This window comes from Malania oleifera, chromosome 9 (assembly GCF_029873635.1).
Source record: "Malania oleifera isolate guangnan ecotype guangnan chromosome 9, ASM2987363v1, whole genome shotgun sequence".
In the NCBI taxonomy this organism is placed as follows: Eukaryota; Viridiplantae; Streptophyta; class Magnoliopsida; order Santalales; family Ximeniaceae; genus Malania; species Malania oleifera.
Window position 1 is genome coordinate 70,829,826 of NC_080425.1, and position 17,297 is coordinate 70,847,122.

General features: G+C 35.2%; 1 protein-coding gene across 1 annotated transcript in view; it reads left to right on the plus strand.

Moving 5' to 3' along the window:
* LOC131164707 (uncharacterized) overlaps nucleotides 1–15,126 on the plus strand; it is a 36,172-nt gene extending 21,046 nt beyond the window's left edge. Inside the window, exons 5-12 of the mRNA XM_058122116.1 lie at nucleotides 10,725–11,772; nucleotides 11,940–11,994; nucleotides 12,125–12,206; nucleotides 12,391–12,471; nucleotides 13,227–13,331; nucleotides 13,436–13,485; nucleotides 13,895–14,006; nucleotides 14,828–15,126. Coding sequence (XP_057978099.1) covers nucleotides 10,725–11,772; nucleotides 11,940–11,994; nucleotides 12,125–12,206; nucleotides 12,391–12,471; nucleotides 13,227–13,331; nucleotides 13,436–13,485; nucleotides 13,895–14,006; nucleotides 14,828–14,911 — 1,617 coding nt within the window. The 3' untranslated portion in view covers nucleotides 14,912–15,126. The remainder of the gene's footprint in view (nucleotides 1–10,724; nucleotides 11,773–11,939; nucleotides 11,995–12,124; nucleotides 12,207–12,390; nucleotides 12,472–13,226; nucleotides 13,332–13,435; nucleotides 13,486–13,894; nucleotides 14,007–14,827) is intronic.
* The last annotated feature ends 2,171 nt before the right edge of the window (nucleotides 15,127–17,297 follow it).

The window sequence follows — 17,297 nt, forward strand, 5'->3', positions numbered from 1 at the left end:
GCGTTGCTTTGAAGAATGAGTTGGAGGATCTGATGTCTAAGGAGGTGAGGAGGTGGAGGCAAAAGACTTAAATGGGTTAGGGGGGTGATTGTAACTGCACAATTTTTCATAAATTGGTGAATGAGAAGAGAAGAAATGTAATTTGATTAGGGAATCGGAATCAAGGGAGGGGGAGGTTATTAGAAAAGCTCGTTTGATTGCTTGAGAGTTTACAAGTTTTTAATATTCTTTATACCATGGAAGATTGTTTGAGGCATACAATCCATGTTTTTGATTGGAGTCCTATTTCTAATGGCCATTGTCTTGGTTGGAAAGGCCTTTTGAGGAGGAAGCAGTGCTGTTGTGTTTGTGATGGAGAGGGATAAGGCTTTGGGTTTGGATGATTTTATTATGACGTTTTTCCCTAGGATTATTAGGATGTGTTTGGGGGTGGGGATGTGTTGAAGGTTTTTAATGAGTTTATTTTAATGAGGTTCTTGTTAACACAATGTTTATCAATTTTTTGCCTTGAAAGGGTTGCCCTGTGTGTAAATTTTTGTCCTATTAGCCTAGTAACTAGCGTGTACAAGATTATTGCCAGTGTTCATCCATGTAGGTTGAAGTTGGTGTTATCTTGACACAATTTCTTATGCTCAGATTTTTCTTTGCTGATAGATACAAAGAGTTCAGATGCTTGCAGAAGGAAGGAGAACTTGTTTTGAAGCTGGATTTTCAAAAAGTCAATAATCATGTTGGAAATTTTCGGCGAAGGTTTTTATTAAGAAGGGGTTTGGTGAGAGGTGGTGGTCTTGGGTGAGGTGTTGTTTATTGAATGCATTGTTCTCTTTGATTATTAGTGGGGAACCTTAGTCATGGTTTGAGGCTTTGGGGGGTGTTAGGCAGGGGGACCCATTGTCTCCTTTATTTTTTGTCCTTATTGTTGATGCCTTAATTAGATTGATTGATAAGCTTGTGTATCAGGAGTTTGTGAGAAGATTGGACTCGGAAGTAAAGGGGTGATGCCGTCTCAATTGCAGTTTATACTTTGTATATGATACCATACCTTTTTTAGATTATCATGGAGTCCTTTTGTTTGCTCATATGATTCTTGAAATTTTTAGTGGATATCTAGGTTTTGGAATAGTGTGATTAGGGCTATTAATCTTGGTTTTGATGGGGCTTTAGAGTTGGCTTCCTTAGCTTGATGTCTTTAGCTTTTTGAGATCTTGTGGTGGCTAACGTCTAAGATACTGAATGGTGGTGGGGCACTATTCTTTTTTATCGCTCTCATTAGGCGTGTCTCTCTACAACCCTCTTTATTTCTTCTATTTCCTTGGAATTCCTATTGCATTGGAGAAAATGATTGAGAAAATTATGAGTGATTTACTTTTGTGAGGGATTGGGGAAAAGAGGGATCATTATTTGCTAAATTGGGAGGCTGTTCGTAGGTCTAAGGTAGAGCGGCTTCGTGTCTTACTAACTTGGTGCTAAAATGCGTTTTTTTAAAAGAGGCATGGCTGGTTTCCCTTAGAGGTGAACTCCTTTAAGCTTTAATGGGTCTAATTTTTTTTTTAAATGAGTGAGAGGATAAATTTCTTTATCTTTCATGTATTATTTTTTCTAGACCGATACTAGATCATTTTTGTATTTTGTTATACTCTAGCAAGGTGAAATGGGTTCCTATTCTTTTTCAGTTTTAAAACATATGGCTTGATCATCATTCTTTTTAGTCTCTATGATGTATGATGAGAAGCGGCTCTTTGAATGGATCATTTCTATCCAAGTTGGAGGCCTATGTTGAAGAATAAGGTCAATGATTTATTGGGTCCGAAACCCAAATGTGTGTAGTTAGTTGTTTAAGTATGTGTGTAGTTTTCTTGTATTAGGATTATGTATGTCGGGGGCTTGTTTGTAGTATCTGTGTATTCTAAGGGTTGTGTTTGTAATGCAATGTAGTTTTAGGGGTATGCGTGTAATTTCATGTGTTTAGAGGCTTTCTTATAAATTGTGTGTGAAACCCATGTGGCCATGTTGTAAGTAGTTATTGTAGAATTTCAATTGGAATTGAACTTGAGTTTCCTCCTGGTATCTCCCCTCTCCTCTTTTGCCCTTCGTTCTTCTCTTCATTTTCTTATTATTTCTCCCATGGCTGCAGACCTTTTGATGCTGCTTTGCATCATTTAGTATTAGAGCCCAACAACGATCTCTTTCTTCCATTTCAGTTTCCCCATCTTTTCCTTTCACTCTTATTCTTCCCCCTCTTCCTCTCTTCTTCCTTCCCCCCACAGTTCTGTAACTTCCCTCCTTCTTCTTCTCCTCTTGCTGTTTCTCTTCCTTTACTCTCACCCTGAATTCTTTTCTGCCCTGAAATTTCAATATATATATATATTAAAAAAAAAATACGAAAAAAGCAGTTCTGCATTTCTGAACTTTTTCTGAAATTCCAGCTGCATCCTCATTTGTTTGAATACCACTTTCCAGACACCGTTGTGCAACACTACCCATCCCATTGAAGTCAGACCCTGAACCCTAGCCCCTAAATTTTCTTAGTTGTCTGACCACCAGGAAAAACCCCATGCACCGGCCAAATAATTCCAGCCATCAGCCCTCGATTCCCTAACTTTTGGTGATTTTTTTTAACACACCAACACTACCAATGCATTCCCCATTCCCTGATCCCCTTCGACCGAAGTGTCATCATCGGAAAGTCGCCACTGGCAACATACTCACCCCACACCCTGGTGACACACATGAGGAAATTTCCTTGATTGCCCTGTACTCTCCCATCTTGCGAGAAATTGATATTTTTTCCTCAAATTTTGATTTGCAGCATGGTATTTTGGTTCTAGACTTGATATTGTGTGAGTAAGTGCGATAATTTGCTAGGAGAAGCAAAAAATTGCTGTTGTCAGCATTGGAAATCAGGTTTTACTGCTGCATTTGTGAGTTTTGTGAGTGAATTTGCTTCATTTTTACATGATACTCAAGATTAAAAGTGCCTTGAAGATTGCTGGTAAATAATTGAGAGTGAAGCTTGTGATTTGCATCATATAATTGCATCATGGTGGCCAATGTTGAATTGTTTGCAAAGGTGGAATTGTTACTTGGTATGGTACAGAACATGGAAAACGCCTTGGAGACCATTACCTATGCTTTTTATAGGCTAACAACCGAAGTTGCACTTGGGTAAAAGGCCCATGGAATTTCCTACCAAACAAGATGGTGGAATAGCTGCTGCCGTGCATACTTATTGAGTTGTGTGAAGGCTGAAATAATCATTTGAGTAAGGGAGTTAAACTAGAAGTTTCATATTTTAATGGTGAAGATTCTCCTGGTGAATTTGATGATTGGGTGTATTCTTTGGAGTTATATTTCTGATGGTATGACATCAATGAGGCTATAAAGTTGGAATCAAATTTAAAGGGAACTGCTTGAATTTGATGGATTAAACTATAGGAAATCTTTAGAAGAATGAGATCTGGTGAAATTACAACATGGGATAAATGAAGCGGGCCATGTAGGAGCAATTTGTGTCTCGAATTATCAGTAGCGTGATCATCTCCAACTCTTCGATTTGTAGCTAGAAGAAAAGACATTGATGGGATACACTAGTAGATTCTATCATTTGGTTACTCATGCTGATATAGAATGGAAAGAGAATGTGATGATAGCTTTGTACAGGAAAGGGTTGAAGCCAGCTATTGCCTTCTAACTTGCTACATTGTCTTCTCATTACAGTTTGGAATGCAACACAAGTTGCCAATTAGACTGAGGAGGGCATGCAACGCAATCCTCCTAGAGCCACATCAACCCCTTGGTTTGAGAAGAGTACAAGTGGAGTTGCACGAGAGAAGATAGTTGAGCAATTGGGTAAAAGTGTTCAGACTAATACTGGCTGGAAGACTCCTGAGCATTTAGGAACAACTTCTAAGAGCCAAGAGCATTCAGGAACAACTTATAAGAGCCAACCATCACTCAAATGCTCTAAATGTCAAGGTTTTGTATGTCGAGCTGCCTAATGTCCTGACCAATTCATGGCTATTGCTGAAAAAGAAGATGATGATGATGATAACACTCAAGTAGTTGAAGCTAAAATAGAAATTCCAAGTGACTTAGATGATGATGGCAATGTGAAAACTTGTTTAGTACTTCGATGTACGTTCTCTTCCCACAAGGTTAAAGAAATAGAGGATTGGAGGCAGACCAACATCTTTCAAACTCAGGCGATATGCCAAAAACAGCTTTGTACTTGTTATTGATCCTAGTAGTTGCACAAATGTAATTTCTGAAGAAGCTATGAAGAGTTAAATTTGGAAGTTGAGCCTCATCCCAAACCATGCAAAATTGCTTGGATGAATAATACCAACTTAAAAGTCCATGATCGCTGCTTTCATACCTTCAATATTGGTTCCATTATGTAGACAATGCAATGTGATCTCCCTTCTCTAAAAATTTATCATATCTTTTTGGGCCGACCGTGGTTATTTGATAGGAAGGTGAAGCATGATGGATATGAGAATTCTGATTCCCTCTCCATTGACAATGAGACGTATAAGTTGATGCCATCACAAATTCTTCCTCTCATCAAGTTGAAGCATACCACTGGTTTCTTTCTTATGAAACAAGATGATTCTATCCATGGTGATGGGCTCCTTGGTGCTTTTCCCAACTTGATGGTGTTGAGTTCTTTTCTAAGGGAGGAAATTGATGTAGGACGAGAATCGGGTACTTAGATGGATCATTTCAACCCAGTTTGGAGGCCTATGTCGAAGAATAAGATCAATGGTTTACTGGATCTGAAGTTCAAATGTGCTTAGTTAGTTGTTTTTAAGTATGTGAGTGTAGTTTTCTTGTATTAGGATTATGTATGTTGGGGGCTTGGTTGTAGTATTTTTTTATTCTAAGGGTGTGTTTGTAATGCAATGTAGTTTTAGGTTTATGTGTGTAATTTCATGTGTTTAGAGGTTTTCTTATAAATTGTGTGAAAGCCATGTAGTAAGCAGTTATTGTTGAATTAGAATTGGAATTGAACATGAGTTCCTTCTGGGTATCTCCTCTCTTTCCCTTCCTTCCTCTCTTCAACTTCTTATTATTTCTCCTATGGCTGCAGACCCTTGATGCTATCCCTGCATCACTCTATTAATAATATTAGGAGTGAGGAGTATGAGAGGGGCTATGTCAATGAAAAAGCTCAAGTGTCTTAAAGAGGGGTTGAAGTGGAATATTGTAGCTTTTGGGGATATTAGGGGGTGAAAACAAGCATTTTTGGCAAGCTTGTTTTGTTAGATAGGAAAAAGGAAGAACAAAGTCTTTTGGATTGTGAAGTGACCTAGAGGGTTCCATTGAAAAATGAATTAAAGGAGGCAATTTTTAGGGAAGTGAGGAGTTTGAGATAAAAGAAAATTAAAATAAGGAGGGTGATTGTAATTCAAAGTATTTTCATAGGCTGGCTAATGGAAAAATGAGACAACACTTGATTAGGGAATTTGAATTGGGGCACCTTGCTTACTAATCCTTGTTTGATTGCTTATGATATTGCAACTTTTTTTTTTTTCAAAATCTATATACTAAGGAGGATGTTTGTAGGCTTTTGTTTGAGGGTTTGGAATGGAATCTATTTACTTGGTTGGAAGGGCTTTTAAAGGAGTATGAAATGTTGTGCTTGGGATGGAGATTGGAGAGGGATAATGCTCTGGCCAGATGGTTCTAATTCAACTTTTTATTAGGATCGTTGGGATGTGATTAGGGAGGATTTTTTGAAGACTTACTAATAATTTTTACTTTAGCGGGATTTTGGGGGACAAAAGTATTAAAGACTTTGAACACTTCGGTGTATAAAAAGAGTTGGTCTATTAGGGTTGTTGATTTTCGTCCTATCAACCTTGTGTTTGATTTTCGTCCTATCAACCTTGTGTGTGTAAGATTATTGCTAAGTTTCTTGTGGGTAGATTGAGTTTTGTGTTTGGAGATGCTATTTCTCAAGCTTGAGTGCTTTTTGTAGGTCCTAAATAGATTGAGGACTCTATCCTAGTTGCAAATGAGGTTGTGGAGGATGCAAGTCAGGGGAAAGAAATGGGGGTCATATCTAAATTGAATATGGAAAAAGCTTATGATTGGTTAGTTGGAAATATTTGGATATATCTTTCCTAGAAAGGGTTTTGATCAGAAGTGGAAGGCTTGGTTAAGGGGATGTTTGTCTTATGCATTTTTTTCCAAATATTGATGGAGAACCTAAGTCATGGTTTAAGGCTTCAAGGGTTTTAAGCATTGTTTGTCTTCTTGCTGATGTCTTGAGTAGATTGATAGATAGGGCTATGGATAGAGGTTTCATGAGGGGAATTGGGTGGGGAGTGAGGGAATGATGGTTCTCATCTTGAGTTTGTCATACTAGTTTTTTAAGGTGATCATAGGGACCCTGTTTTTTCAATGTGCGTTATTTCTTTATTTTGCAACTTCATGAGCGGGTTTTTGGTTCAACATAAATTTTGGGAGAGGGATGGATTGCACTCATTAATCTTTTGCACTCATTAATCTTTTAGTTCTAATAGATCTTAGGAAATGGCCTTTTTAGCGGGGCGCGGTACATAAGAATGAGCTTTGAATTATATAGGGGTTCTTTGGGTTGTAATCTTGGGTCTAAGTTTTTGGGATCCATTGTTGGAGAAGGTGTTAAAGCGTCTTGATGGGTTGAAGGGGGCTTTATTTTCTTCAAGTGATAGTATAACTAGTCTTATCGTTCTGGTATCCCTTTCCATTCTGTGCCTATCTTATTCTTTGTCTATATTTAGAATTTGTGCGATGGTTGCTGAAAAAAAAATTGAGAGAATTTCGAGAGATTTCCTTTGGTTTAAGTTGGGGTGATGGGGATTATTTGGTCAGTTGGGAGATTGTTTTTAGGTCTAAGAAGGGTGGGGATTTGGATCTTAGTAAGTTGGTGTCTAAAAACATGACTTTTAAGGGGTAATGGCTTTGGCAATTTCCCTTAGAGGAGAACTCTCTTTGACACAAAGTTATTAAAGTAAGTTTGGTATACAGCTAAATGATGAGATGCAAATTTGGGAACAAGATGTTCTTTGAGAGTTCTTGGTGGTGTGGCCTACTCTCTTTTTTCCCATTGTACCTTTCATTTGTTTTGGTAAGATATTTGGTTGGGTGATTTTGCAATTTTCATTTATTTTCCTTGTTTCTATCATCCTTGGTGCATTTTATTTCTTCCTTTTTCATTTCTAATGGGCAAAGTATCTCTTTGGATTTTCCATTTTCATAGGTCTGTAAATGATAGGGACGTGGAAGAGCTCTCTCATTTGTTGTTTTTATAGGAAGGATTTTGTCCTTCAAGTATGGGGGATATTCAGTCTTAAATTTTAGATTTGTTGGGGTTTATTTTTGTAAATTTTTTTTGGATTTGATTTGTACTGACATGATCGCTTCATCGTAGTATTTGCATAAAGAAAGTGCCCTCTGAGATCATGGCTTTTACTTGGTCAATATTTCTTAATATAGGTAACACCTACAATGTGTTGCAGAGTAAGAGGCCTTTGAAGGCCTCATCTCTGTATCACTGGATGTGTGTACTCTATATTTTGACAGTTCCATATCTGCCCCCCTTTTTTTCATGGTGTTCTTTTTTTCTTGTACGGTTAAGAGTAAATTTGGTTCATTTAGAGAGAACTGAATTTTTCCGGAATTGATGGGGGATATTTTTGGCTATTTCCCATACAAATTCTGGTATGAGTGTGGTTTGGCTTTTTGAATATGTGGTGTTTTTGCAGTTTTGGCGGTATTTGATTGGAACATAATGCATGCATCTTTATGAGAAAGATAGTTTGTTCTTTTCTCTAGGATAGGAAATGCTGTTTGAATTCACTTTGGTCTCCTGCTGCTGGTTGTTTTAAAGGGTTATGTTTTTTGTATCTACAGAGAGATTTTCAAGCTTTGTTATTTTGATTGTTTATTTTTTTTTATGATTTGGTTCTTTTTTCTTCATAAGATGATTTCTTATTCTCCTTTTTGTTTATTCTTTCTTCTTTAGGGAAACATCTTTTTTTAAACTTAAAAAAATAAATAAATTTGTGATATAGGTGAAAATGCAAATATGGGCAAAATATATTCTTTTGAGTCTTTGGAGGTTTATTTCACATATTTACTCGAGTCATCCCTTTCACCAAATATCAAATGGGTGATGGTTCTTATATTTGATTGTGGATCTCTGGTGGGGTGATACTGCAATATTTATTACTTCTCTTCATATTTTTTTAATTCGATGGTTTATAATGTGGCTACTTCTTCCTTTATGGTCTTTGAGGATACTAATTCTGGGATTTTCTTTTTTCTAGGTATTTAATAATAGGGAGGTGGAGGAGCTCTCTTCTTTTATTTGGTTTGTCATCTTAGAGGGATCATTGGGTTTGGGATTTGGGTTCATTGGGAGTCTTTTCTTGTAAATCCTTCTTTGGCCATCTAATTGGTTCCAAAAAAAGAACATTGAAGTTTTTGGAAGGCCAAAGTTCCCTATAGGATTAAGGCGTTCATTTGTTGATTCATAATACAGTTAACACGAACAATCTACTTTCAAGTAAGATTTTTTCTTAGGCATTACCCCTAGATGGTTGCACTTCATGCTTTGATATTTCCCTCCCATTGTTTGGTTACTTGGGGTGTTTGGAATAGATGTTTGGATTACTTGGAGAGAATTGGGTTTGTTGGAGTTGGTGGAAGATTCTTTGACAATCTCTAGGGGTTTTGTTAGGAGTAAGGATGTTAGTCGACTTTGGAGATACGCAGTATTTGGGGTTTTGTTGGGGTTTTGTTTGGAATGGAATGTACACCTTTTTATTGGAAGGAGATTTGAGTATAAAATATATTGTTTCTATTTGGGTGTTTGTGGCTGGTTGTTTTTAGGGAAAATGTTTTCAGCCTTCAAGCATGATTTCGCAATCTTTATTATCTTGATTTTGTATTTGATTATTTTTTAGTTGGCTTGTTTCTTTTTAGGAGGATTTCTTGTCCTCTATATGAACATTTTTATATCTTTTAACAGCATTCTTATTTTTTCAAACAAAAATAATATTACTTTTGCAAATTTAATCTTCTTAGCGTTTGTAGAAATAAAAAACATTGATTCCAACTCTGATAGGACCTCCCCATTTGATCCCCAAGCTATATCCCTTTGCTTAGACACTGTAGATGAAAAAATTATGCTACTTGAAAAATTGCACTAGTCTTTGTTGGGTAATCATCCAGATAGGGTCCCCTTCAGTCAGTGGTGGCAAATTAGTATGCATGCCCATTAACCCAAACATACCCATTAAAATAAATGGGTTAGTGAACACCCATATAATTATACCCATTTAAACTTAAAAATTAAATGAGTGAAAATGGGTGTAGCATCTCGACCCATCAACCCATTTACCATTCTTGTTCATATATATGTTTATATGTAACTATGGTATTGACTGCACCTCACATTTGAAACTAAACTACGATTACATAATTAATACTATAATTTGAATATTTATGTATGTAATTGTGTAATTATGCACATTTCAGTTTGAATATGTTTGTAATTACATAATTATTTATGTACATAATTGGTTTTGTTCAACTATCCAAACCAATTAAAATGTATGTACGTAATTATGGTATTGATTGCATCTCTCACTAAATTACATAATAACATAGTTAATGCTATAATTCAGATATCTATGTAATTGCATAATTGTGGACAATTTGGTTTGGATATATGCAAAATTATACATTGTATTGACATGTTCAATTTGGAACCAAACTGCATTATTACATGATTGATAGTATAATATGGATATCTATGTTCGTATGTACGTAATTACGTTATAATGTATGCTCATAGTTGGTTTGATTCAGTTATCTAATCCAATTAATGTATATGTTTGTAATTATGTAATTTTTTTGGTTTAGATGTGCACATAATTATGTATGAACATAATTATGGTGTTAAAAGCATCTCTCATTGAAACTAAACTACATAATTATGTAATTAATACTATAATTTGGATATCCATTTATGTAAGTATGTAATTATGGACATTTTGATTCGTTTATGTATGTAATTATGGTATTGGTTGCACCTTTGTTTTGAAACTAAACTACATAATTATGTAATTAATACTATAATTTGGGTATCTATGTATGTAATTATGTAATTATGGTCAGTTAGGTTTGAATATGCACGTAATTAAGTAGTTATGTATTTATGTATGCATGCAATTGGTTTAGTTCTATAATCCGAAATAATTAATATGTATATTCATAGTTATGTAATTTGTTTGGTTCTAAAGTACGTAATTAGACTGTTACTGTTGATGAATCTGAAAGGATTGCTAATGATGGTGATATTTTATGAATTTATTTATTTTTTGATACTGCGGACAGTGTTGCCTCTTGGTTTCTTTATTGGTTTTTCAATTGCTTGTTTGTTTTTCCAGCCATTCTGGAACAAATTTACTGTAAGCCAAAAAAGATATTATGCCAGGAAAAGCAGCTTCATCTTTACATAAAACATTTGTTTAGCCAAACATATATGATGCTAGGAAAAGTGAGCTTTTTTCTTTTTCCCCCTCAATTTTCACTGTAGTGCCTATATTTTTTGAAAATCGTTCAACCAGTGTTGTTGAGCAGCATTCTTGATTAGATTTTGATGATATTTTAGATAGTGTTACTACATTGCGCTTTGGTCTGAATATAGATTTTTTTTACATGTTTATCAGGATTTTGACACAGCTGATGCAATTGGCTCAAAGTCCTACAATGCTCTTATGGGGGAGCTTGTTGCACTAGAAACACAGAATATGGAGGATGAGCACAAGAATAATCTCGAAGAGGAGTGTATTGATTTTGCTGCTGCAACTACTGCAACTCTAGGAGTTCCATCTCCGTCCCTTTCGAGGGGTAAATCCTTTGAAGATTCGCCACGTTCAGACTCTGATATTCAGAATTTTAGAAAAGGAGACATTGAAGAAGAAGAAGAGCTGTTGAGAGTTTTGCAATTGTCAAAGGCTGAAAGGTCAACCCCAGATGATGATTCTCTTGTAGTCAATAGTAGTGAAGAGAATGTGTATGTTTGTACCAATGAAAGTACATCTTCCAAAACAGCCACCATTTTAGATCCTGTAGATACATTAGTGGTGCACACTAGTGTTGAGAATCAAATAATTCAGCAGCATGAACCACCCACATTAGATTGCAATGCATTTGGTAATGACACTAGTGATATGCCATCTTCTGATATGACTTCTATGGAAGCAGTTTGTTCATCATCGAAGACTGTTGACAGCAATGACATTGATCATTCAACTGCGGAGTCTGGAGAGGGTTCATTAAGTAATGATGTGGTTGTGGAGAAAAAGATTGACACATTTTTCCAGGATGAAAAACATGAAAAACACACGGATACTCTAGAAGGGGAGGAACAAGTTCAAACTCAATCCTCTTCTACAGTTGATATTTCTGAGCCAGCAGAAAATCGAAGTGCTTGTGATATAGGAGAATCTTCTATCTTATCTGGACCAAATGCCGATTCTGATTCATCTAGTGGCAGAAGGCAGCAGGTAGATGCACCTGAAACTTTTTCTTCTAGTGTTGAGGGCAGTGAGCCTATATATGAAGGAGAGGAATGCATATTGGATTCAGGAGCCCCTGCTTATGAAGATCGAGAGCCCATGTATGAAGGTGAGGTAGTACTTGCAAAACAAGCTGACAAAGGCTCCATAGATACCACTAGTTTGAGCTTGAAGGATGAAATTACGCCACAAGAAGGTAGGTTTGGAAGTTGTAGATTATCCTCTTTCAGATTGTTTACTACTCATGTGCACTCATTTTAAATGTTCTTGTATTTCTTGATTAAAATATGTCCATCTTCTGAATTTACTTACAGCATTTATTCAATGAACTTTTTTTTTTGGGTACTTCTGAGTTGGTTTTAGGGGAACTGGTCAGGAACTTTTTGAGGAACAATGCAAGTCAGTTGACAATTTATGGGTATGTTGACTTTGCATTTTTTTTTTTTCAAAAATCTTTGCATTTGTTGTTTTTTGTTTCTATTTAAAAAATGTCGGTCTTGCTGCATTGGGCATTATGGGCTGCTATATCACAATAATACATTTTGCAGCCTATTCTGCTTACAAGATGGTCTGAAAGAACGTGAACTCTGTGTATTTTTCCGTAATAATCACTTCAGCACCATGTTTAAGGTCAGTCACAGACTAGCCTGTGTTTCTTTTGCTGTAGTTTATTAATGTTTCTTCCGTTGAACTATGATTAGATTGCACTTGTTGCCACCAAACAAACTAAATGAAACAACTCTCAGATTTTCATTTTTCATGCTTTATTGATGCATCAATTTGGGGGATGTTTTACACATGATCTCATTTGCAGTTTGATGGTGAACTTTTTCTTTTAGCTACTGACCAAGGATATCTAAATCAGCCTGATTTGGTATGGGAAAAACTAAATGAGGTAAGAAACTGCTAAATAATTTTCTTTCTTCGGAGCATGCTAAACTTTAATTGAAGTCTTACATGTTAAATTTTGCAGTTGATTCCATTTTTAGTCAAAATGAAGTAAAATTTCTAATTAATTGTTTTTATCTCTTCTAATTTGGAAATTTAGTGTATTAATTAGTGAATTGCTTGAACTTCTGAAATGTCTTAGAAATGGCTGCCTAGGCTCTGCTTGGTTTGGCTTCTAGTGGCACTTTTTGATGAGCCAATGATGTGATCTGATTTTGTTTCTTTTGTTTTCTAAATTTAAAAAGTGAATCTTACTGAGAACTCTAAAAGTGAAATATTTTGTGGCATTGCTATTTTTAGCAGAGGTGGTGGATGTGATGGTGATAGTGGTTGGAATGCAACAACACAATAGCAATTGCTTTTTATCTTTCAAAGGGTCTATATGTATGTGTGTATATATATATATATATATATATATTCTTAGAATTTCTTCTTTTCAAAATTTGATATTTTGCATTTTTGCTTTTTAAAAGAAAGGACCTTAGGAAATAAGCCAAACAGTGCATCAATAAATCTTTAAAAATAATAGCGTTTATATCCATTGACATTCCATTTTCTCAAATGTACATTTTCCAGTTGAATCCATCATATGTTTTTATGTTAGCGTTCCAAATTTGATTCGGCCCCTATGTTTCTTTTATATAGATGTTCTTGAAGTTTAGTATTCTCTTAATCATAATTGGGATGCAACATGCATTTCAGGTCAATGGGGATACATTGTTTATGACTGGTAACTTCAAGGAATTCAAGGTAGAAAGTCATGCCGATGGCACATGGGATGAACAGAATGCCATGGCCAGTACTGCTGTATGCATCTTTTATTTATTTTTTTGAAATTTAAATTCACAATCTATTTTTGAAATTTATCTTTAATGGATTCTGTAAAGCTAATATAAAATTCCATCACCCAGGGCTATCTTGCTAGCATTGATAATTCGGCGCAAGCAGGTTCAAATTTCAAGTAATTATACTATTGACTTGTGCTTTGATTTTTCATGCTTTTGTTTGAGCAGGGTAAATAGATCTCTGATGGTAATTCCTCTATAATTAAATTGGGCCATATGTGTACTGAAGAACATTGAAAAAAGATTTTAACATGGTAGTGTTACTATAGAGTATCAACATAATAGTGGAAAGTTTGTGAAGGAAATATATTCATAGTTTGATAACCAAGAGGGTTGCTCTAGGTTTTGGCAATTCTTTTTCTTTGATAATCTTAAACACTCTTAATTTCTATCCTTAAACATTCCTCATAGAAATTGTTAACTATTTTATTTTATTTTATTGCTTGAGAGAAAAAAATTACATGTTTAGAGATGTTACTACAGTCGTGCCTTCTATGATTTTGGGATTGCATGTTGTTGTGACAGTTCTGATCTACAACTAGCAATTGCACTGCAACAACAGGAATTTGAGCAACAGCCACAGCGTCCTATACAGCAACCATCTTCCAGTAATTCAAGGCTGGTGACAGGTCCCCAGGTAGGCCTGCAATACTGTTCTTATCTTTTTATCCCTTTGCAGAGTCTCAAATGGTTGTTTTGCTTTTCTTGTTTGAAATTAATTGTTACATTAGATCTTTTGTGATAATTATTTATATTTGAGAATAAATGTCGGTTGTTTTTGCTGGTGCTCTTGGGAAATTATTAGGCTTACATGTGCCTTGCACTTCGTCTAGTGAGACCCCAGCACTGTAGGTGCGTAAGACATACCAGGCGGACACATAGAATTCTTGTTTGAATCAATGTATATTTTTTCCCCCCCCTTATTTCAGGAAGGACTAGCTGGGTGTTTCTGCAATTAAATGGTATGCATATACACACATTGTTTATAAGAAACCTTGTACAGAATGTACGGTATTATATAGGGTACCGATGTTCTTGAGGGAAAAAAGTATTGCTTTCTCACGGCTGAATTGGGAGTTAAACAGAAGAAAAACTTTCCCTTGTTTTTTTTTCTTTTGGAATTATGTTTCTGTGGGAATTGTCTAGTCTTATTGTTTTGGGATGTTAGTCAGATTTGAAAATTGATTAGATGCATGGGTAAATGAGATTTTGTGCAATTTCCCCCGTGGTTCTTAATAATGGTAACCTAGAAGATGGGAGTAAAAGGAGAGTGACTTTGCAATCATGCAGCGAAGTGCAGTTGGAATGATTTTTTCTTTTTGTTGGATTCATTCTGCAATATAAATCATATTGTAAATGTAAATTGGTACTTAGGTGTATGTTAAAAGGAGCAAGCAAAGCATGGTACGTTGGTTAAAGAGCGAGTAATGATTTGCTTATGCTGCAATGTGGATGCAGGTGCCAAAAAGCAGTGGGAGTAGGACCTCAGCATCGCCTGCCAAGCAAGATGGCAAAACCAAAGACAAGTGTACAGTTATGTGAAGGCAAGTTTGTTCATTTGTTGTAAATGGTGTGATTTTCGGCTGTAAATAATAAGCCATATGTTACCGCGTTGGAAGCCTCCCTCCATCAGAATTTTTTTTTCTTTGCTTTTTTTGGGGAGGGGGGGTGTGCATCTGACTGTCTAGTTTCAAACTTTTGGGAGAAGGTCCACATTTCTTCAACTAGACCCCTTTTGATTTTCGAGGGGCTCACTAAATTTCTTCCTCAAAAAAAAAAGAAAAAGAAAAAAGAAAAAAAAGATCACGACTCTCTCTCTCTCTCTCTCTCTGCCAAATGAAATTTAAGAGAGTTATGAGAGGGGTGAGGGGATGGCTCTAACTCAATTTGGTGTGGAGGACCACTTTGCCTGCATGTGGTCCTGCAAGCTGTACCACCACACCACGCGCAAAAAAGTGGATTGTCATTACAATTAAGATTGTGGAAGTGGCCCTCTCTCTCTCTCTCGCTCTCTCTCTCTCTGCATCAGTCTGCAATGGTGAAAGTACCAAGGGGTCATTGTTGTGTCCTTGTAAAATGGAAAAATGGTCGGGCGGGCAGGCGTCCCTTTTGGTGAAAATCTCGTATACTGGGCAACAACAAATTTCACTCCTTTCTTTTATATTCCAAAGCTTTTGAAAATGTGGGGCATCTAACGTGACTTTAACACTACAATCATGGAGTATAAAATTCAAATGTAAATTTTCAATAATGAAAACCTTTTATTTGTGATGAACTATGGGTGGCAATAAGTAACCATGAGTTTATCAAAGGAAAGATTATTAGAGGAAAAACCAATTGTCCATGAAGATCCATGGTGATAAAAAAATATGGGGTGCTAGTAGTACTTTTAAAGGGCAAATAGTTTTTGCTTAAAAATTTAGTGTTTTACAATCTATTTAATTGTAGTTTGGTTTCTTTCAACGCTCATGTGGTGCTTGGTCAGCAAAATCTTCTGGAGTATTTTTGTGTTTGATTTGCATTTAATAATTGACTATATTTTTCCCTTGAGAAGTATCTCTCTTTATCATACTTCTATTAAGCTGGTAGTTTTCTTGATTACCTACTTGGGGGCATTAACAAATAAGGATGAACTGATAAAACAGGCTCCAAAATATATTTTAGAAAATTTCAAAATGCATTTGCATGTTTACAACTACTCAATCTCAAACTGTCTCTACGTCTCCCTTTACTCACATCTACTCCATCTTTACCTTACCTTTAATGCTTTTTTTTTTTTTTAATATATATTATGATTTTAATAAATTAGGTAATTTTTAATAATTTATGTTTCATTTGGTTAAGCAAATAAAGAATACTTTCCATTAATAACACATTTAGGGGTCTCATTCTTAAGAATTATACATTTTTATTTGGTTTGGGTTGTAATAATTTATTTGATTCAACATAAGAATCTTAATAGATATTTCAAGAACATTACTATTATATTATTAACTTAGGTGTGGAACAATTTTGAAGTCATATTTAAAAAAAAAAAAAAATTTAAAATATGTACCTAATTTAATTCAATGGTAAAAATTTTAACCATCAAAGATGAAAGAAATTTCAACACACAGTAATAATATTGATTTTATTTTTGTTACCTTTTATTTTGAATATTTAATTTCACTAAATTATAGAAGCATTAATTAATGCTCAATAGACCAAAACCGTGGTGGCTATCAAACCTGGACCCAAATGAAAATATCATGATGGAAGATAATTATGGAAGCGTATGAAAATAGAGTTTTAATATTTTTCTTTCATTTTTATGCGGGGTTTGAAAATATGAATTTTACCATTAGATTGGATCCATAGTTTTTAAATATCAGTTTTTGTAGATTTAAAATAAAAAGCATCTCAAATTATTTGGTCATAAAGAATTTTTGTGGAATAGTATTGGTGCCACAGATATGCAACTTGTAATTCGTTCTGTTGTTGGACTTGGACCATTGCCTATAGGAAAGGCCCCCCCCCCACCTTCTTCAAATCTTTTCCTTAGAGAGAGAGAGTACTACTGATAAATAGAAGATAAAAAAAAATAAAAAAGGGGAGTGAGAAAAGGTGGGTATTGAATGAAAAGGACAACGCCGTATCTTCCTTCTCTCTCCCTGTCTCTGAGTTCCAGTCATAGGGGCGCTGTATTAATTACATCACCGCCTACATCCACCACATTAACGGATCAATAGATTGAGATGAATGAATTGTTAGGTTAATCTGTTTATGAATGGATTCATACGGTTAATTAATGGGTTATAAAAAAAGAGTATTCCTTAACGGATGCTTAGTAAAAAGTTATTTAAATTTCTCTTTAATATTTTAAAAAATATATAGTTATTTTTTTTTTTTGAAAAAACACCTTATTATTTCTCTCTTTAACATTAAAATG